Source organism: Microcebus murinus, chromosome 18 (assembly GCF_040939455.1).
Source record: "Microcebus murinus isolate Inina chromosome 18, M.murinus_Inina_mat1.0, whole genome shotgun sequence".
NCBI lineage: Eukaryota > Metazoa > Chordata > Mammalia > Primates > Cheirogaleidae > Microcebus > Microcebus murinus.
In genome coordinates this window covers 45,034,966-45,056,954 of record NC_134121.1, presented here as the reverse complement: position 1 = coordinate 45,056,954, position 21,989 = coordinate 45,034,966, and the positions used below count along the sequence as shown (strand labels likewise).

Sequence of the window (21,989 nt, the reverse complement as noted above, 5' to 3'; positions counted from 1 at the left end):
CCTGCAGCCTGCGCCCCTGACACGCCGTGCGCTTCCTCCCTCTCTGGCTGCCCAGCTCTCATGGCCCCTGCTCTGTTCACTGACAGTTCTTTGTGTCCTGTCTCCCATCTAGGTCTGGGGACCCCCTGAAGAAAGGGCTTGTGTCTTCCCCCCTTCAGACACAGCTTCCTCTGTCTGGGGGCTCTCTCTTGGGCCTCCAGTTCAGTAGGACCTGCCCAAGTCTGAGGTAGGGGGCTGGGAGATGAGGGGGAGAATCAGCCTGAGGCCAAAGCCCCATACCCAGAGAGGGTAAGAAGGGCAGGAAGGCTGGGTGCTGTCCCTGTGCCCTAGGGCATGGGCCGTGCAGGACTATTTGCAGTTAGGTGGCTCTGGGAGGAGAGAATTCTCTGAAGCTGGCTCTGCCGTAGCTGCAGGGGAGGTCCTGGCTTGGACACAATCTGCCCTAGGGGGCCAAGGGGCTCTGATACCCCCCTTCCCCAGTGCTGCCCTCCAGTCACCCTGGAGGTAGGGCAGGAAGGGCCCAGGGCCTGTATAAGTCACCAACTCCATCAATTCTAATGCTCTGTGCCTTCGCCCTCCATTCTCCCTGCCTGCAGAGCCCTTTCCCTCTCTTCGGCTGGGAAACACCTTCAGGGTGGTGGTCGGCTCCTCCCAGAAGCCTTCCTGCGGATGGAGTTAGTTTCTTTGGCTCCCTCTCCCCACTCATTCTCTAAGACCCACTTCCCATCCCATTTTGCCTCCTTCCTTCTCTCCTGCACCAGGACAAGTAAGATGGGAGCACACAGCGCTGCCTGGACCTTTGGTTCCTTGTGTGGCTGGGGACGGGAGGATGTGTCTGTGTGTTGGTGTCAAGTCCAGCTCAAAGCCTCATTTCCCCCAGAACTTTCTTGCCCTGTCCTGAGTTTACTTGCAGCCTGGATCTGAGCTCTCACACAGGTCTAGCCAACAGCAGGAGCCATCTCAACGGCCGGGCCCCCGCAGTTGGTGCAGCGGCCTCAGAGACAGAAGACCCAGATCGGAGTCCTGTCTCTGCCATTAATTGGCTTTGACTTTGACCTAGTCATTTCATTTCACTGTGTTTGTTTCTGCACGGGTTAAACAGGGATACTGATACCTTAAATAAAAAGAAAGTTAACTGCTTTACAGCTGAGAGAGACTGTGTAAGTTGCAAAAGGTCACGCAACTAGCGAATGGCCCAGCTAGTGAGTGGTAGAGCTGAGTCTATGGGCCAGGTCGGCCCGACACAGCTTGGCACACGTGTAACCCTTGTAAAACCCGAGTCCACATGGCTCAGGCTCCAAGTGACATTGCATTCGAGAAAAAAACAGCTCCATAACCAAAAGCAATGAAAAGGAATTCCACCTGTTACTCCCATTCCTCAAAAGACATCACATATCCAACCCCAGGTCAACAGCAATATTCATTAAAATCCCCTTCCTCTCCTTCACTCTCCTCAATTCTTGTCCCCTCCGACCTGGCACCTCTCCCCTCCCACTATCCCAAGGGGAAATTCCTCCCTTGCCATTCCCAGCACCTTTGGTTTCTTTCCTCCCTGTTCACCCCCTGCAACACTTAATTATGGAGATTGATTTAGTCTCTATCTCAGCAAGAAACCTTCCTCTTTAGGAAAATTTGGAGTGGGAATTATGGGATTTGCTTTTGTAGGCACTGGGGGCAAGAAGGGAGAAATATTGAATACTCTTATGCCTTTAGGAAGCCCTGGATACAGATGAGCCTCCAGGGTGGAGGGAAGTGGAGGCAGGCCCAGGCTCCAAATTAGTGTCCTAAACTCCCAACTGGGCCTGAGTTGGCTCTGAGAGGATGGGACAAGGGGCTCAAGGTATGTGTGGGAGTATCATAGCTATCCTCAGCCCAAGGGATAGGTCCTGGCATCTAGGGGCAGCCCCTCCAAGTCTAGCCCTGCTGCCGCCACCCAACTTGGGAATAAAATATTGGCATAAGAATGGGGCCAGATGTGGCCTAGAACAGGGATAAAGTGTAGGACCTGGAACCATAAGGACCTGAGTTTAATCCTAACCCTGCCTGACTCACACGTGACCATAGGCAACTTCAGCTATCTCGTTGGACCTCAGTTTTCTCATCTGGTGAGTGGGAAAGTAATTCCTGCCTCTTTCATAAGGTAGTAAGGGGCACTCATAGGATGACCTGTGACCCAGTTTCTAAATTCCAAGGTGAGGCCCAGTGCGGTGGCTCATGCCTGTGATCCCAGCACTTTGGGAGGCTGAGGTAGGAGGATCTCTTGAGGCCAGGAATTTGAGACTAACCTGGGCAACATAGTAAGACCCCATCTTTACAAAAACATTTTAAAATTAGCTGGACATGCTGGCATGCACCTGTAGTCCCAGCTACTTGGGAGACTAAGGCAGGAGGATCAAAGCTAGGAGCCTAGGAGTTCAAAGCTGCAGTGAGCTGTGATTGGGCAACTGCACTCCAGCCTGGGTGACAGAGCAAGACCCTGTCTCATAAAATAAAATAAAATAAAATAAAATAAAATAAAATAAAATAAAATAAAATAAAATAAAGCCAGGGTGAGGGATGGCTGCTGACCACTCCCTCCCCTTTCTTCAGTGTCCTCACTTTCCGAAGCAGCCATGCCCCAGCTCCTCACTCTGCTGTGACCTCCTTGCAGAGCTATCCTCAACTCCTCCCCCTAGGCCCCCAAGGGGCTACCTGGTATGAGGCCCAGGACAGATGTGCCACAAATGACTGCTGATTGACAATTAACTGAAAGCAGCAGGGATTGGGATTAGACAACTTAGGGGAAGGGGGTTGGGGGACATGGTGCTGGCCAGACTCCTGTCCTTGCAGCCATGTATGTGGGGGCCCCCATTCTCCTGCTTTCATTTGCCCTGTGACCCCAGGCATTTCTGGGATGTTCCTCTCATGGTCTCAGTATCAGTGCACTCATTCATCCCCAACACTGCCAAAAGCCATCCTCCCTGTCCCAGAGGGCATGGAGTTGGGGGGAGACAGAGGGACCACTGTCATCTCCATTCAGTGCATCTGCAGGTTAGTAATCGGTGCCTTCTCTAAGCAGGGCTCTGTGGCGGGCACTGTGGGGACACATGGACTGTTCTGTTCTGGACATGGCCATGCCGTTTAGAAAGCAAATCCACTACCACTTCCTCCTTGACTGTCACCACACTGAGGGGAACCAGTTGTTTGCAAAGGAGAAAAATGAAAGCTGTAGGTTTGGTTGACATTTGTGGAGTACCTGTTATTTCCTGGGCACTGACAAAGCTGGTTTATCTCTGCGACAGGACAGAACTATAAATGCCCCAGGCACCTGAGTTAATCCCTGAATCCATCATCTGTCTGGTGGGGTTGGGTCCTAATGGGTGATAGCCAGAACAGGCCCCCACGCTGTGGTCCCCAGGGATCCCAGACCCTTGGAACTAGGGCTGGAGCCTGGCGCCCCCTGGTGGAGTCCCACTGCCTCTACCGGCCATACCAGATGCCTGCCTAGGCCCAGCCGTCAGTTCCCCGCTCTTGCTTTGCAAAGTGGAAAATCTTGGCCCAGAAAAGGACCTGGGCTTGCTGAGACAGAACGATCTTCATACTTGCTTTGGGGAATGTAAGTTGTTGTCTGTGAAGCATTATTGTTCTTGTTGCCAGAAATCAGAAGAGAGAGGACAAGGCAAAACACAGATGCTTACTGAGGCTTCCCTTATCCTCCCCATCCTGAGATGGGCATGATGAGCCCATTTCACAGAGAGGAGAAGCAAGGCTCAGAGAGGCTAAAGGAATTACTTTCTCAGGCTCCCACAGCCAGGGGATAGTGAAGCCAGGATCGGGGCCCAGGCCTGTCTGACTGCTAAGCCCACCATGCCAGATCCCTGGTGTCACATCCAGTCTTCTCCTGCCCAAGAACTGCGCCCCCGACGCCCTGCACACATTTCCTGGTGTCCTGACGTGGGACAGCAGAACATCAGGGGTGGGTGGTCCTTTGTTCCCTACTCAGGCAACAACGTGTCATTCAGACAAAGCCAGTGACTGCTTCTTGGCCTGAGCTGGGGAGGAGATTGGGGGATGGGAAGGGACACTGGGCAGAGGAGACTCAGGGGCTTCTGGTGGGCCCGGGGAGGGAGTGGGGCATCTAAGCTGGAATCGGAGACCTAGGTCGCTGTGAAATTTTGAGTGAGTGTCTTCACCTCTGTGAGCCTCAGGTTTCTCAGCTCCAAAATGGGAAATTATGGCAATACCATGACAGCCTCACACAGAAAAAGAAGACCAGGTTTTGGAGTTAGACTTTGGAATCAGACTTTCTTTCAAACCTGGGTCTCCCATTGGCTAGCTGTGTGGTCTGGGGCCAGTTACTTAACATCTTTGAGCAGATTTTCAGTTTCTGAATCGGTAAAATGGGTTGTGGTAGGGATTTAGTGATGTGATTAAGCAAGAGCACTTTGAGCTTTACAGATGATAATGGTTTTTATTACTCCCCTGGAGCGGGGGCTCCAAGAAAGGAAGGGAAATGGCTACCAGCCCCATTCCCATGAAACCAGGCATGGATTCTCATTCTGCGTCCTGTACGTCTGCCAAATGGGTTTCTCTGTGCCTGGGACCCACACCTTCCCACGTTGCCTAAGGACCCGAGGCCCCTTGCCTGTCCCCACCTTGCTCTAGTTGCAAACTGGACAGGAAGGCCTGAGTTTCCACCCTCCCCCCCCTGCAGCCTTGAGCTGCAGCTTCAGTCTCTGACCGGAGGGAATCCTTTTGCCGATTTGGGGTGGTCCTTGGGCGGCGGGAAGGGCTGTTCCTTCCGAGGCCTGTGACCTGTGACCGAAACCTTTCAGTTGTCCTGAAGTCCCAGAATCCAGGCCTTCTAGAATCAAGCCTGCTCTGGCGCCCAAAGGGAAGGGGCTTCTGGGATGGAGACTCACAGGAGACTTGAGACTTTTATTGTGACCCAGTTTTATCCATTATGCTGCTAGCCTGGCACCCACAGTACCGCCCTGTTCCCCTCCCATGCCTGGCCCCCATGCTGGCATTGCAGGTGCCAGGGAGACAGTGGGAGGAAGGGGTGAGGGCTGGGGAGTGACAGAGGCTGACAGGAGGCGGGGACTCAGTGGGGGGCTGAGGACTATAAAGGGGCGCAGCGGAGAGCAGGGGGACCCATCTGGCCCCAGGCAGGTGCCCGCTTGGTCCAGTGCCCACTCTCTCGGACCCAGGGTGAGTGGCCTCTGCACGCCCTGGGCTCTGGAGGGCTCTGAGGGCTGAGGCCTAGGCTGGAGGGAAGGGGTTGGTGCTTTGCAGGGCTGGGGGCCCGAGAGGGCCTAAGCTCCTGCTTGGGCCCTGGTCCCCCTGGGTCCAGATCTGGACAACTCTGTCACACTGGGCGTCTGCTGACTGTGAGCGGGTGTGCACCTGTGTGTGTGGCTGTGAGCTGGAGTGTGTGACAGCGACCTTGTGAGTGATTGGGATCTCTGTGTGTGCCCCTGTCCTTGCCTGTGTAGGGGACATGGTCAGCAGGACCCATACTGCGTCTCTACCCCTGGGGGGAGGGCCAGACCCACCAGGCCATGGATTTCCATCCTTTGCTTCACAAGTTCTCTGTGCCCCTGCCCTTTGGGTGAGCTGGAGCGTCCCTACTTCCCACCAGCCCCTTCCCTTGAGCCACCATTCCACTTCTGCCTTCTGTCGCCAGGGCTCATGTCCTCTCTTCTCTGCTGCACTTCTGTACCTTGCCGAGGCCGTGACTGACCTCTGGTTGCTGCTGCTCACAAGGAGCAGCTGCCCGTGCCCTCCAGGGCAGGGTCTGGAGGTGGGGTGATCAGCTCTGAGTGGCCCTTTGCCCTGTCCCTTGTCCCCAGGCTTGGAGGGAGGGGTGATGGGCTAAGGGGCAAGAGGACCTGCAGCCCAGACTCTATTCCACCTCCAGCTGCCTGCCCCCTGCTCCTCAGATGGCTGCCACGCACCGCTGCATCTCCCTGCTGCTCCTGTCCACCTGTGTGGCTCTGTTGCTGCAGCCACTGCTGGGCGCCCAAGGAGCCCCGATGGAGCCAGTATACCCAGGGGATGATGCCACGCCAGAGCAGATGGCCCAGTACGTGGCTGATCTCCGCAGATACATCAACATGCTGACCAGGCCAAGGTGTGTGCGAGGGAGTGGGAAAGGGATCCTGGCCCCTGAGACCCTGGACCCACTTCACATTCCTGGCCACAACCCCATCCCCATGCCTGTCCCCAACCCCTTCCACACCTGCTCTTGGGGAAAATGGAGCATCTCTACAGATCAGGCCTGGGCTCTAGTGCCCCAGGCAGAATGGTCTCTAAGGGTAGGTATGAGGCAGGTGAACTGGCACCTGGGCACAGTGCTTGCCCCAACTGTCTCTTCTCTCCCAGGTATGGGAAAAGAGACAAAGAAGACACGCTGGACTCCTTGCAGTGGGACTCCCCCCACGCAGCTGCCCCCAGGTGGGTCTGATCCCTGCCTTGTCTGCCCAGCTCCCTGGGGCTGAAATTCGGGGTGGAATCAGGGCCTGGAAGGGGGGGGTTGGAGGAGAGAGAACAGGGGCCCAGCACTGGCCTGAGGTCTCCCCAGGGCACGAGGCCTGTGTTCCCACTGCCACATTCTGTCCTGTCCTTATAGGGAACTCAGCCCGATGGACCTGTAATGCCACCTCCTGCCTCCTACGACTCCATGAGCACTGCCAGCCCAGCTCGTCCCTCCACACCCTTGGCTCTGGCCAGAGCTTGCCCCTGCTCCCACACAGGCTAAATAAAGCAAGTCAAAGTCACAGCCTCTCTCTGAGTCTCTGTGGGCCCCTGGGGGCACGAGTCGGCCAGATGCACCAGGGGGAGAGCAGGGAGGAAGGGAAGGGGCTGAGGAGGCTGTTATAAATGATCCAGAATGTCTGCAAACTCATTCGTCACTCAGCTCATCCTCCCCACTTCACAGAGGGACAAGTGGCCCAGAGGGGGCCGAGGACTCTCCTTCTGTACCTGAGCGATCTGGCCACCTGCATGAATCCTGTGTGTGGACTGCACACTCTGGCTCTGGGAGTGTGAGGACCCAGATCCTGTCCCCAGGAGGCCAGTCCTGAGAGTCCCAGTGGGTCCCCAGGCCTGACTCGCCCTGGCCCTTCTCAGGCACCCCAAATAGGTGGGGACGGGGTGGGGTGTGTATAAAGGGGAGACGTGAGAGAATTAGAACCTTTCTGGTTCTCAGAGTGGCTTCTCCTGCCTCTCCCACGTGAAGGGATGGGGCTGTGGCTTTGGTAATGGCAGTGGCACCACAATCACGTTTCCCCCCAAGTTCAGGCTCCATCTGGTGTGTACGAATGACTGGGAACCAGGTCAAAACCAGACCCTAAAAAGCAAAGGGCTTCTAGAGGCTGCAGCTGCTTGGCTCAGGTTGACTCTTAAATCCAAGGGATGCCTGGATGGGGAGCTGGTTTCAGCAGGAGAACAGAGTTTGAGTTTGTGTGACAGAGTGTGATGTCCCGGCACTGTCTCTGGCAGCTAAGGGGATGATTCTGAATGGGGAGAAGTGTAGACACTTTCCAGGGCAGGGATTACGACCCAGCTCCCGACACACAGCTGGGTGTGAGGGCTGGATCATGGCAGGGGCCTCTGGCTCTGCCCAGGCCTCTCTGATGGCTGTGGGGACCCTCAGAGGAGAGTGCCACCCTCAAGCCCACTTTTTGGGGACAGGCCCTGGCTGTCTCCCCTTCCCCTGCTGTGCTCACCAACAGAGGGGCTCACAGGGCCCAGGAGGCAAAGGAGGCTCCCTGTACTCTGCACACTGAAGGCAGACATGCCCTTCTGTGCATCCCTGTGCCAGCAGTGACGGGAACACGGACAGGCTGGCATTCTATGCTGGTCTGTGGAGAAACCTGGGCAGGGTGGGGTGTGGGTCTGACTGCAGCCCCTTCTTTGAGGTTGCGGAACCCGCTTCTCTCACCCCTGTTCTCCCTCCAGGTTAGACCCCCACCCTGGTAGGGGTGCATGCGGGTGAGGTGGGGGAGGGTGGGTGGCTCACAGGGAGGACTCTGTAGCTGAGGTCTTTTTCTCCCACAGCAGGAACTCTTGGGTCCCCTGTCCTCCTTTAAGGACAGGTACCACCCTGCCAGGAGGCCCACATAAGTCGAGAAGCAACAGAGCTTTTGTTTCTCTTTATTGTTTTCATTGAGGGGATGGGAGGAATTGAGGCCCCTTTCACAATATAAAGGGGTTGGTGGGCAGCGAGACCGCCGGGTCAGGCGTCTGGAGGTCAGGGAGAAGGAAGACTCTGGGGCGCTGGTGTCTCCCCAGCCTCCACCCCTGGGAGCTTCCTCTCGCTCCCACCCCAGCTGCCCCGAGTTCCGAGGCCCCTGACTCGGTGCCAGTAGTGCCCGGGCTTTCCTACCTGGGGCCCCGGAAGGGGGTGGGTGGCAGGGGTTCCATGGCGTTCCGTGCCTGGCATTTCGCGGTGGCCTGCGGTGGAGGATTCGTGGCGTTCGGTGGGGAGAGGATCGAGGCGTTGGATAGGAAGAGGATAGAGGCCTTGGATTGGGAGAGGTTCGTGGCGTTCGGTGGGGAGAGGTTCGTGGCGTTGGATAGCGAGAGGTTCGAGGCGTTCGGTGGGGAGAGGTTCGTGGCGTTGGATAGCGAGAGGTTCGAGGCGTTCGGTGGGGAGAGGTTCGTGGCGTTCTCGGTTTTCTTGTTTTTAGATTTCTTCGAGCTGGGGAACACGTCTTTGCAGCTCGGGCCGTGATGCGCGCGGGGGCGCCCGGTGGCGTTCATGGCCTCCCCCACCCACCCCCTTCCTTCCTCCCTCCCGCGCGCCCCCCGCGGGCCTACCTGCCGCCGAAGAGCTTCCCCACGCTTTTGTAGATCTGGCCTAAGTTATCCAGCCAACCAGCCGCCCTGGACCTGCGGGGCTGGGACGCTTGCAGCTCCACTCCGTGAGCGCCCTCAGGCCACCGCAGCAGGGACGCGAGGCACACTATGGCCAGTGCGCACGCGCAGCGCAGAACGGGCGTCTGGAGGGGGTGGGGCAGACAGAGCCGCGGGCGGTCACGTGACGCAGGACCTCGCATGCATGGAACGCCCAGGCTCCGGTCTTAAGGACGCGCAGCCAAGCCGGCAAGCTGGAGTGTTGGGGCGCTCAGATCTAGGGGCGTGTTTGCCTCTGGGACATACACAGGTGCACAAGCGCCATAAGGGACATCCTACTGTACACCTGGATGCGCAGTGATGCACACAGGGTGCCGTGGTAAAAATGGACGGGGAGGCACAACCTGAGATGGACACGAGAAGATGGCGTGGAGCCATTGGTCCCTAACCTCGCTGACCTCTCCCACAGGCTTCCTCCTCCTCCCTGTTCCCCCAAATACCAGACATGCTGTTGTTTGCCTGGAAGACTCTTCCTCCAGATATCCACGTGGCCAGCCCGGCTGCCTTCTTTAGGCATCAGCTCAAAATTTATCTTCTAGATGGATCCTACTCTGACACCCCTATTCAAAATTGCAACCCAAATCCATCGTCATGCTCTACTTTCTCCCCACTGCATTTTCTAACTTAAAGATGTACTTGTATTTATTGTCTGAGTCCCTTCCCAGTGACATCACCTTCAGTATAAGCACCATAAATTACTGCTGGGCTCATTGCTCGTCATTTTGTCTATTAATGTATCACAAGCACCTAGAACAGAGCCTGGCACTTAGTAGATGCTTAATAATACATGTTAAATGAATGACGAGCACAGTTGCATACAGGAATGCCAGCCCTGGGATTCACATGCACACACACATGCACACACATGCACACTCCTAACGCATGGAGAATTTGTGCCTACAACATGATGGCACATAACAATTTACAGACTGTGAAGCCCACAAACATACCGTGTTTCACTGAAAATAAGACCTACCCATAAAATAAGCCCTAGCAGGATTTCTAAGCATTTGCACAATGCAAGCCCTACCCCGAAAATAAGACCTAGTGATGGGCATGGCTACACAGCGCATCTGCACAACCTGTGCATTTCATCCTGGAGTGGTAAAGAAGATGAGCAGCCCTTCTCATCTGCCCCATCATGACAGCTACTATCCCAGAGGTGACCAGAAAGGTGCGGGCAGCCCCACCAACAAGGTCGGCTCCCCCTGTCAGGTCCCGGCCATCCTGTGCGTGCTGCAAGCTGAGGCTTTGAGGGGAAAATAACATATCCCCTGAAAATAAGCCCTAGGGTGTCTTCTTGAGGAAAAAGAAATATAAGACCCTGTCTTATTTTCAGGGAAACACGGTAATATGCACTCCCAGAGCTCCTGAGCCCCTCAACCCTCTCTTAACAAGGAATGCCCCTCATCCCCACCTCCCCAAGTGGGACAGGAAGCCCTGGCAGCTGTCCTGGCAATCAGAATGACAGAGGAGGCTGCCCTGGCCTCACTCCTTCATGCCCTTAATGGGCCTGGGGAGGGGCCCTCGGTATTAACCCCCATCCCCAAGCTCCTGGAGAACACAGCTGAAGGGGGCCCAGACTTGGCCAGCAGACATTACCATGGTGCAGGGCAGGTGCAGAGCAGCACAGTAAAGGGTCTCTGGCCGGGGCCTCCCAGGCCCTTTATATTCCTGTGATCCATGCCCTCTTTCCCTCTAATGCTCCACCCCAGATTGGCCGCCTCCTCCTGCCCCTGTGTTGTGACCTGGAAGCTGGGAACAGGGAGAGGGTGGGGGTGGAAGCACACAGGCTGCCAGCTTTCCTAACCAGAGCACAGTCCCTGCCAGGGGCCCAGAGGTGTGGGTGGCAGAGGCGGGGAGGTCTGGGGAGTAGGGTGACTTTTTGCGCCAAGTCTCCAGACCCTAGGCAGGAGCTGTCTATGGGGTTGCGATGGGGCTGTGATTTTCCCCTGGGCTGTTCTCAGCATTGGGAAGGGCACTATGCTGAGACACCAGATGCCCCTTCCCATCTGGCTGCATCCAAGGTGCCTCCTTTCCCTGTGGGGCTGCTGTGGGGCCCCAGCACCCCTACTCCTGGCCCCTAGGCCTGCTGTTACAGGAAGGGGGTGCAGTTGCAGTTTAAGCTCTCAAGATTGCAGGCCCACTGCACACCTTGGAGGTTTTCCCAGCTTGCCTAGCCGTTGCGGAGAGCCAGATGGATAACTTACTGAGCCTTCTGGAGGGTGGTGGGTCTTGGCTGCTTGAATGATGAACTCAAGCCTTGGGCTGAGCTTCAGCTATGTGGCCTGTCAGGACCCCTCCACATGCTGCTCAACATTGCTGCTTTTCTAGGGCAAGGCTGTGAATCACGAGCTGATTCTTCCTGCCCACCCTGCCCCCAGAAGGGGCACCATAGGAAGAGTAGGGGCTTCTGGGTAGGAATCCTGACTTCAGCACTTCCTGGCTGTGACCTTGCTTAAGGGACATTATCTCCCTTGAGCCTCCACATCCTCATCTTTGAAATGGAACTGATTACACCTAGAGCATAGAATTGTGCTGAAGATTGAGTCGGGTGTTGCAGCTCAGGCCCTGGACAGCTCTGGGCGCATAATAGGTGATTAACATGCGTGAGCCCCTCTAGTCATGGACGAACCCTCTGGCCCGTCCCCACTTTTCTCGCAAGTGTGTCATCCTCTGGCCTCCTCTCCTTATTAAAACCTGCTGTCAGGGGAGGGGTAAGAAATGCAATATCAATGTCCCTGAAGTTTATGCCACAGCTCAGTAGCCAAGTGAGACCAGGACTGCATTTCTATGGAGACAGAAATCTCCAGGGAAAGGAACAAGATTCCATGATAAAATTCTGTAGTACAGGGTAGGCGGCAACACCTGGGACCAGTGTACCCTAAACACCAGCAAACAGGCTATTACTTATCCCCATTGGGCACAGCCCCCACTACGACAAGACAAATGATGTGTCCCCTTGGAGCATTGGCTGTGAGGACCCAGGCTGCCTTCACAAACTCAAGGGCTCTCTGTCCCTTTTCCAGCCTCCCTGGCTCCTTGCAGGAACTGCCAGTCCTGGGGGGCTGTGCAGTGCTCAGCTACTCTCCCTCCTGGCCCAGACAAGAGAAAATGGTGTTTGGCAAGCCAAGCAGACTGGGGGACGAGGCTCAAGGGACTGAGGCTCAAGATTATTATATTTTGAGTTCAGAAGGGGATGAAGGGGGGAAGGCAGGTCACCTCCTAGCTGGGACCCAAGTCATCTGGGGAAGGATCAGAGAGCCTCAGGGGAGGAGTGTGTACTAATAAGCCTTTCTATTTTCTGAATTTCTGACCCTGGAGAGACTGCCCCTCCCAGGCCTAGCCAGTTCATAGGGACAGTAACGGGCTCACCTGCCAGCCTGCTTTTCCCAGAGCCCACCGTCCCCTCTCATGCTCAGGCCACTGTTGCCCTGACCTACTTGCCCCAGGACCAGGTACCAGACAACTAGGGACAACCTCTATGTCCCAGAGCCCGCTGAAATGATTTAAACTAGCCAGTCCTAAGCCTAGTTACCCGGCCTCGCTGGTTCCTTCCTGCAGAAACCACAAGGGCCCTTGTCCATGTTTTATCTGTTCACTTTGCCTCCTGACCTACCCTGGCACCTCCCGTGTGGTCCTGCCTGTCTGGTCCCTGGCGTAGCATGCCCCTCCTCTTGGGAATCGTAACAAGCCATCTTTTCAATGGCTTTCATGTCCTAACATGTTAGCTTTACCATACCTGAATAAACCAATGCCTACATTTTTAAACAGGGAGGGAGCAGAAAGCCCCAGAAAGGAAGGAGAGAGACAGTTCTTGAGCCTGGTTCTTCCTGCCTGAGCTTTGCTGGGGCATCCGGTACCTCTTCCCTGAGCTTGAGGCCCTTCCTGAAGGAGACAGGCCTGGGTCCCTCCTTACATCCTTGAGATCTCAGAGCTGCAGACTCAAACCTTTTGCCTGAAGGAATTCCTTTGATGATTTGGGTTAACCCTTGGGAAGCTGGAGGGGCTGCTCTGAAGCTAGGACAGAGTGAGTCAATCTCCACCCATCCTCCTTGGTACAGCCCTCACACCCAGGTGAAAGGCCTTGACCTGATCCAGCAAAGTTTTTTGGCTGGATTCTTTCCAAAGCAGGTGGCGGTGCAGGCACTATTCTAAAACAGCTCTTGTCTGCAAAGGGCAGTGGTCCAGGAAATTGCACACGGGGAGCCCTTAAGGGCCTGCTCCTGTTTCAGGAGTCACTTGATGTATTTATTCCTTGGCATTCATTGTGCTCCAATGAGCAGGGGTTGGAGGAACTGTTCCAGGAACTGGGGACACACCAGTGAACACAGCACAATCCCCTTTCCAGGACCTTGAAATTCCACACCCCCACTTTTTTGGTAAAAGTTTTATTGAGCTATAATTCGCATACCATACCATTCAATGATTTACAATATACAGTTCAGTGGTTTCTAGTACATGCAGAGAGCTGTGCAACCGTCATCACAATCAATTTTAGAACATTTTTGTCAACCTAAAAGAAACTCCATCCCCTTTATCAGTCACCTCCCATTGCCCTAGGCAGTCCGCATCTACCTTCTGTATAGAGGTGTCTATTCTGGACATTCCATGTAAGTGGACTTGTACGATGTGTGGTCTTTGTGATTGGCTTCTTTCACTTAGCATAATGTTTGAAGTTCATACATGTTATAGCATGTATTATTTTGTGAAATTAGAAGGGAAGCTCAGAAGACCACCCTCACCTCTGACAGCAACTGCAAGTTCAGAAGCCCCTAAGACCACCATTGGTTTTGGTAATTTGCTAGATTGGGTCCCAGAATATACTGCCGGGTGTGATACTCATGGTTATGTTTTTTAGCTAAAGGTTTACAGCTTAAAGTCAAAGGAAGAGGCATGTATGGCAGCATCCAGGAAAGTTCCAAACATGGAGTCATGGAGCTTCCAGTTGTCAACATAAACAATCAAAAGGGTTGTAATCTAGTTTAAAGAGAGTTTATTCAAGTACAAAGTTTGAGGATGGTTCCCCGGGGAACACAATTCCAAAGAATAGAAGTCAGTGTTCCTTTCTTATTAGAGACAAAGTCTCACTATGTCGCCCAGGCTGGAGTGCAGTGGTGTGATCATAGCTCAATGTAATATGGAATGCTGGCCTCAGGTGATCCTGCCACCTGGGCCTCCCAAAGTGCTGGGAGCCATGGTGCCTGGCTCAGTGTTTTGAAGTGTAGAAATTTGGAATTGTTTATGTAGACAAAATTTAGGCAGGCTTAACAGAATTTCATCATCTTTCCATATAAGACTTAATGCATAGTTACAACAATTTGATTAGTTGAAATGGTCTTTTTCTTTTGGGAAAGATACATTTAACATTCCACACTAAAGATGTAATAGTCATGGGGTCTTTTGCAACATAGTCTGGGTTAGGTATAGAGCAATAAAACAGGAAGCTAATCTATGACAAAGATCAGCGATTGGAAGGGGGAGAAGCTCTGGTCTTTCCTAGTCATTTACAAAACAGGAACAATAAGGAAAAGAGTTAATTTATAATCTAGGAAGCAGAAGTGGCAAACATACTATGTGTCTCAGTCTCCTTTGCCATACTAAATTTAGAGGGTCCTGAAATTTTATTTTGTTTAACTGAGTTGTAGACAGCATGACTTTACCAGAAATGATGTCTGACAATATGCTCGAGATACTGCCAACCATGGAAGCTCAACCAGGCTCAACTCCCTTGGTGTCCAGGGTTTTTATTGGGACTCTATCACATAGACATGGTTGGCTACCCACACTGCTGATCTCAGTTTTATGCCCCTCAGAGGTTGAGCCTGATACTGTGTGACCCAGAGTCCCCACCCTATATCATATTGTTAGACTACCTGGTGTGACCCAAAACCTCCAGGCAAACAAAAATAGTCCTATTAGGCATGACATTCCAAGGGATTAAAGATCACCTCTCAAAAGCTGAGGGCTGTACCTCTTTTGGGGCAATGTTAAATTCTTCATTACATATGTTCCTTTATGGATGAATAATATGCCATTTTATGAACATACTGCATTTTATTCATTCATCAGTTGATAGACATTTGAGGTGATTCTGATTTTTGGCTATTATGAATAATACTGCTATGGTCATTTATGTACAAGTTTTTGGGTGGGCATAAGTTTTCATTTCTCTTGAGTATATACCTAGGAGTGGGGTTGCTGGACCATGTGGTAACTGGACGTCTGACCTTTTGAGGGACTGCCTGACTGCTTTTCACAGCAGCCATCCCATCTGTTCTATGGACTTTTACTGAGCGAGGTTCCCCTGGGCAGGAGCAGTGTGAGAACCAGTTAGCTGCCCCTCACTTTTTCTGAAAAACAAGATATCAGTAATTTCCAGACCACATGTCTTTCCCCAGCCTGAGTTTAGGATTACATTATTTACATTCTTGTCATTTTTTTTTTTTTTTTTTTTGAGACAGAGTCTCGCTTTGTTGTCCAGGCTAGAGTGAGTGCCGTGGCGTCAGGCTAGCTCACAGCAACCTCAAACTCCTGGGCTTGAGCGATCCTTCTGCCTCAGCCTCCCGAGTAGCTGGGACTACAGGCATGCGCCACCATGCCCGGCTAATTTTTTTATATACATATCAGTTGGCCAATTAATTTCTTTCTATTTATAGTAGAGACGGGGTCTCGATCTTGCTCAGGCTGGTTTTGAACTCCTGACCTCGAGCAATCCGCCCGCCTCGGCCTCCCAGAGAGCTAGGATTACAGGCGTGAGCCACCACGCCCGGCCCATTCTTGTCATTTTAATATTAGCCTGCTGATGCGGGCTCAATATAAAAGCTAATTCATTCCTGAACTTGGTCTCTACATTTTCTCATAAAACGACACGGAGCCCACTGCCATGGGCCCCATTCTCAGCCTGACGGATGCCTGGTCTGGCTTCGTCGGCAGGGTGAGCAGCACTGAGATGCCCCCATGCATGGCTCCTGAGGCCTGTGCAGGGAGAGGGAGGAAGAGGAGGAGGAGGAGGAGGAACTGTATCCAGGTTTCGGTGGTAGAGGGCTCCCTCCTGTCCTGCTATCCCAGACCCAGGAGGAGAGGGAGGACAGTTCTATTAGTTCGTTGCATTATATCACAACCTACCAAATGCCCAATGTGCTCTCTCCCAGCCCTCCTCCTCCCTGCAAATCGGGGTGCTCCTGAGATGGGGTGGCCTCATGCCAGACCCAGGAGAAGCAGGAAGGAATTTGGCATTGACTTAATAAAAACATCTGATGGAAACATTACCTGTGTATATTTAACTTTCACATAAAGAAACATATTTCATTATGCAGCTGTTGATCAGCTATTTTTGCATGTCCCTTAGTAAGGACAGGATGGTCTCTTCTGAGTGAAGCGACAGAGATGACTCTTGTTGATGGCATCAGCTCTGCCCTGCTCTCAGATGTGCTATCAGGGACAGTGAGGACCAGAGACCCTGGAGCCACTGGGTGGTGTGGTCAGGGACCAGTCCATCAGACTCTCTGAGCTTCCATGTCCTTAGAACCAAATGGAAGTCCCGTTTGTAGGGTGGGCATTGGGGAGCCCGGTTGGGGCCATCTGTTCTTGGTGGCCTGTTTTCTTCTCTGTCCCCTGGTTTCTCTCAGCTCTTTTGGGGTCAGGCCCTGTCACCCTGAGTGCTCTCCATGGCCACAGCTACCTTCTCAGGAAAGAGGTCTTGGGGGTCCTCTTTCCATCTGGTAGCCTGGCAGGCCTCACCTGGCTGTACATCGAAACCCCAAACCCCTGCTGTATGGTGCTGCCCCCAGGGATTCTGCATCGTGGATTAATTGAGCACCTAGACGAAGGCTTGGCTATGCCCACCTATGTTCCCAGCTATCTGGGAGGTTGAGGTGGGAGGATCTCTTGAGCCCAGGAGTTTAAGACCAGATTGAGCAACACAGTGAGACTCCTCTCAAAAAATATTTTTTTTTAAATTAAAAAACTGAAAATAAATTGGAGTGCATACTTGATGGCAGGCACTGCACTAGGTGCCACAGTTACAGTGGTCAGTCAGTACAGTCACTGTCCTCAAAGAACTTCACAGTCTATAGTGGGAGCAGGTATTTAGTGAATGGAATAATTCACATTTCAAGAAATATCTACCAAGAGGCCACTTCTTGGAAATCTCTGTTGGAAAGAAAGTTTTTAATCTCTTTTACGAGCTGAGTGTGAAGCTGTCTCCTTGGATTGATGGGTTTGAAAGGGAATTTAGTAATCTAGTCCCTGTGCCCCAACCTTTCATTTTACAGATGAGAAAACCAAGAGCAAAGAGCTGAGTTTTCTGCACAGGAGGAGGAAGCCAGAAGGTTCTTGCGTTGGGGCATCCCTGCCAGCCGCTCTGCAGAGCTGCCAGGCTCTCTTCAGCTCCCGTGTCTGATGCCAGGTTACTGAACGATTGAGGGCACATTAGTAAAAGTGTCTTAATCAAGTCTTGATAAATTCAAGATTGGATTCAGTCATGATGGATGCTAGGTAAGGATTAGCAAGAGAGATTACAAATTGTTTCTAGGGGTTTATTTCTTTAAACAGTGATAATTATCATTTTAAATGAGGCAAAATTAAAGTGCTGTTTAAGTTCAGCTGTTTCTATGAGTTATCAGTTTTGGAAACTGAAGAATAGGTCGTGGAACACTAGGCAAGTCTCTTTACCAAGCGTCCCCGCTAAGCCTGGCTCCACCCCTTGCTTGCTGTGTGGTCCTGGGCGAGTCATTTAACGCCTCTGATCTTTGGCTTCACCATAGAAAAGGAAGCTACTCACAGTACCTGTGAAGTGAGGTGCAGCAGCTGCAGTGGAGCCTGAGGCCAGGTGGCCTAGGGTTGACCCCAGCTCTCCACTAACCAGTGGGTGCCTTGGGACAAAAGAATTGCCCTCTCTGTGCCCTCATTTCTTCATCTGAAGCCTGCTGCCCGGGACCTGCGTGCTGCAGTCTGCTTGGGGTGACCACAGGCGCTCCCCCACTCTGTACTGACAGGCTTGGGGGACAGCCCCTCCCTGCAATGGCTCTGGCTTGGAAAAGGGCCTTGGTGGGGGTGCAGCTTCTCCTCGTCCCAGGACCCCACAGCTCCCACGCAGTGCTCAGGGCAGGCAGCTGGAAGCAGAAGAGCCAGAGGGCTTGAAGCCCCTGTGGGACAGCAGGGGATAGCAGGAGGTCCCCCACTCTGCCCCCAGATACTTCAGAGAGGAGAGGTACACAGGGGGAGCCCGAGTAGCTAACAAAAAATGAGAGGGCAGCAAAGATCCCTGCAGGGGGGTGGTATGGAAGAGGCTGGAGCTGAGCCACTGGAGCCAAGCAGGGCTGGGGGCAGAGTCGCATGTGGTTGAGGCCAGAGACAGGTGGAGAAGAGTCCCCCCACCCCTGGGAAGGGCATGGCCAGGGCACATGTGGGTGATGGGGGCTCCCCCATCTTGGCTCACAAAGCATGTTAGCAGGCGAGGTGCATGTTATCCTGCCCATTTTACAGCAGGGAAAGCCCAGACCAAGTGGCTTGCCCAAAGTCACCCAATGTCCTCCATAGCCTCTGGCCCTCTATCTCTGTCTCAGCCCCAAACTACTTTCTGTAAGTGCTCCCTTGGCCCAGGGCAAATGGGGAGGGAAGCAGCATAGGGCATGTGTGTGTGTGTGTGTGTGTGTGTGTGTGTGTGTGTAGCTCTCCTCCATGTCACAGTTCAAGTGAGGACACTCCTCTGTCTTTTCTTTCTGTCCCCAAATAGCAACTCAAGCACCTCACATAGTCCCCAGGGCATCTAACATGGGTCTGTCTATGACTTTGGTTCCTTCCCCCTGCTACTGTCCAGAACCTCCCTCACCTCATCCCATCAATCCCTGCCTTGTGCAGGGTCTACAGGGGGCGCTCCAAGGCACTGTTGGCTTATGGGGTGTCTCCAGCAATGGACATTCGGTTACTCCAGTGGGTAGCAGGACTCCACCCACTCCCAGAGTCTGCACTGATTGTTGAAAGCTCTTCCCCACTTTGGTGACGGGTGACCTGCTCTTGGCCCCCTCACATGGTGCCCACATCAAAGCCCTTGGCACCTTGGTGTGGGCACTGGAGAGAGAGGAGGATAAGAGAAGTACGTGGCTCAGATAGGGCCGGGCAAGGTGCCACTAAACTGTGTGTGGGCAGCAGGAAGGGGACATGCTATCTGTACCAGATAACTGCAGCTTCAGAAGCCCTGGGGTGGACCCAGCCTTCCCCAGGGCACATCAGACAGCCAGAAAGAGGGACTAACCACCCACTGCCCCACTGGCACCTAGATAGAGCCTGCCCAGACCTACTCCCAGAAGGATACTGCATTTATGGAGCACCATTTGTGTGCCTGGCACTGTGACAGCCCCTCTTATGTCTGTCTTCTCTCAAGGTGGACGTTGTTATCCCCGTTGTACAGATGAGGAAATTGAGGTTACGTAACTGGCCTAGGACACACACCAAGTGGCTGAACCAGGATTTCAACACAAAGTTGTCTGGTTCCAGAATTTTCCACCCTAATGGGGTAGTGGGCAGAGTAAAAGCAGGAGGCAGGGCAAAGTGCAAGTATTGGACCAGGGGTGGGATGGGATGAGGGCAAGGAGGCTGCTTCCAAGAGCGGTTTTGGGTTTCTGTCCCCCAGACAGGCAATCTGACTTGCATGCAGGGCAGGTGGGTGTGTGGCCGGCTGGTGGTGGTGATGGGGGGGGCTTTGGGCTCTGTCCTGAGGTTGTGTGGGGAGCAAGGGGCCAGGACACTTCCTCCGGGGAAGCCTTTGTTTGGCCCTGCAGGGGAGGCAAAGCTGTCTGGATCCACACCTGTCTGGATGCCCTGTTGAGGCTGGGACTGGGGAGGGCAGCATGGCTTTTCCTTTAGAACAGTGGTGTCCAAAGTGGGGGCGCACTAGGAGTGTGCAAGAGCATCCTTTGGGGAATGGGGAAAATGTTACAACTTCTATTTACAGTTTAAAATTAATTATTTTTAGTTTCTTTTTTGGTGTGTGGTTTCTCATATAAATACTACTTAGTTCAATAGCACAAATATAATAATGTATAAGCAAATATTTATGAAATTTTATATAGCCCACTGAGGACTCCAAACTTTTTTTTTTTTTTACTGAGAAGTATTAATATATTCAATAAAAAGTTTTCCAGAACAAGGTTCAGGCAGAGGGCGGTGCAGGGTGGAGAAACTCAGAGTGCTCTTGTGGAAGATAGACGGGGGTAGCTGGTGGCGGTCCCTGCTGGTCTTTATGGGAAGTGCAAGCTTACTCAATGCTGGGCCGGGTTTGTTGGAAATTCACAACACCGGCTCCGATTTTTATTTCTCTCTGTTCCCTGATTCCCAGAGCTCTGGGCTGAACACTATCATAGGCAAACCTTGATTTTAGGGGAAGCAGAGACACTGCCTGCATCCAGGTTACCTCTGGGGCAATTACAGAACACAGAGAGAGAGGACTCAGTCCTCCTTCTGGGGAGGGGCAGCTCTTAACTGCCATGGGATGCATTGTGGACCCCTCAAACCTGCTTCCCTTCCAGGCAACTCCATTTCCCACCAGTAGCACCCCCATTCCTTGGGGCCCAGCTCAGGCCACTTACTGCACCTCTATTGTGGCATTCGATTATCCTACCAGAAAGTGCTTTCTGTGTCTATGCAACACAACGCCCCCTGACCTCCGCCCAGACAGTGAACTCCAGATGTCAGGGCCCTTATTTAGCTCGGTATCACAGAAACTGGCACCTTGTCTGGCACAGGAACACTTTATTCCCCATCATGACACGTTTCTCCCCACTCTGTAATCTCACAGGGCTGTGGCGAGAATGAAACAATCTATCAATTGTGAGGTCCCAAACAGATGTGAGAGGCTGTCATTCTGCCTATTAGAAAGAGACTTGTTGGCTGACTACTGAGGGGAGGCAGTTTTCGAGGATCATGAGTCAGGCTGCCCTCCCCACGTGGGCTAGAACCTGGGGTCCCACACTGAGGATCCTGAATGGAGTGGAATGGGAGGTGTGCTGCCGGTTGCTGTGGGGTAGTTGCCTGATTGAGAAGTAATTCATATTTTGTAGTGATTCAAGATACTTCCCTTTCCCAACCAAAGGCAAATAACTGAGTGATTGCCCACCCAGAAGTGGACAGGTGAGAGTGGAGGATAGCCTTAAAATGGGAAGGGGAAATCTTTTCCTGGGTTCAGTTAGGAGGATCTTCTGGCTTGAGGGCAGAGGAGAGGGATGGAAGAAATGTGCTGTAGGAAGCCAATTTTGGTCAGAGATTGAAGACTGCTATTCCGGTCAATGCCATCTGGCCTGGCAGGGATGGGGAACCTGTGGCCTCGAGGCCACATGTGGCCCTCCAGATCCCCAAGTACAGCCCCTCGGCTGAGTCCTTTATTAAAAGGATTTGTTCTGTAAAATTTGGATTCAGCCAAAGTGGTCGCAGTCAAGGATCCAGAAGGCCACATGTGGCCCTGAGGCAGCAGGTTCCCACCCCTGGCAAGGAACCTAAACCATGTGACTTTCAGCAGTTTGGTGGCCTCTGTGACTTTTGCCTATACCTATAAGCAGACCTATACCCTTGGAGCTCAGGGGCTGGCTGAGTCCCCTGGGACCCTGGGGATCAGTCCTCTGCTTCCAGGATGAATTTCCAAATTAAACTCATTTCTGAGATTTCCAAGCAAGTTTCTAGGATGCAGTCTATGCTGATCTTAGGAATCCAGTTAGCAAGGAAGAGGGATAACCCTGACATTTTGCAGAGGGCAACTGGGGGGCAGGCACTGAGGTCAGAGAAGTAGCAGCAGCTGGCCCCAAATTCTCCGTACACTGCACTGCACAGGGCTTCCAGGTATTTCAAGGCCCAGTATCTTTTACTAGCAGGTCTGGGGAGGAGCCAGAGGCTTTGGCAAAGGCGGGCCAGTGGGTTTAACCCTTTGTTTACTTCTTGAGATGGGACTCTGAGCAAGGATAGCGAATAACTTCTTTCTTTATTCTGTAGACAGAGGAATGGACCAGCTCCCCCACCCAGGCTTAAAACAGGGGTTCAAACCTCTTCACGAAGACATTTCCTCTTTTTTGCGAATTTTCTGGGAAGTCCAGGATCCA

At 52.9% G+C, this 21,989-nt stretch overlaps 1 protein-coding gene across 1 annotated transcript; it reads left to right on the top strand.

The window, feature by feature from the left end:
• The first annotated feature begins 5,921 nt into the window (after window positions 1–5,921).
• On the top strand, window positions 5,922–6,635 carry PPY (pancreatic polypeptide). Its single transcript, XM_075993916.1, has 3 exons — window positions 5,922–6,286; window positions 6,364–6,435; window positions 6,611–6,635. Exons 1-3 carry the CDS (start codon window positions 5,922–5,924, stop codon window positions 6,633–6,635), a joined length of 462 nt encoding a protein of 153 aa, XP_075850031.1.
• The last annotated feature ends 15,354 nt before the right edge of the window (window positions 6,636–21,989 follow it).

Excerpts from the sequence above, each read along its gene's own strand:
- PPY (XM_075993916.1), top strand. The coding sequence starts at position 5,922 with ATGGCTGCCACGCACCGCTGCATCTCCCTGCTGCTCCTGTCCACCTGT. Across the intron at positions 6,287-6,363 it reads CTAGTGCCCCAGGCAGAATG|GTATGGGAAAAGAGACAAAG; the intron begins GTCTCTAAGGGT and ends CTTCTCTCCCAG. Across the intron at positions 6,436-6,610 it reads CCCCACGCAGCTGCCCCCAG|GGAACTCAGCCCGATGGACC; the intron begins GTGGGTCTGATC and ends CTGTCCTTATAG.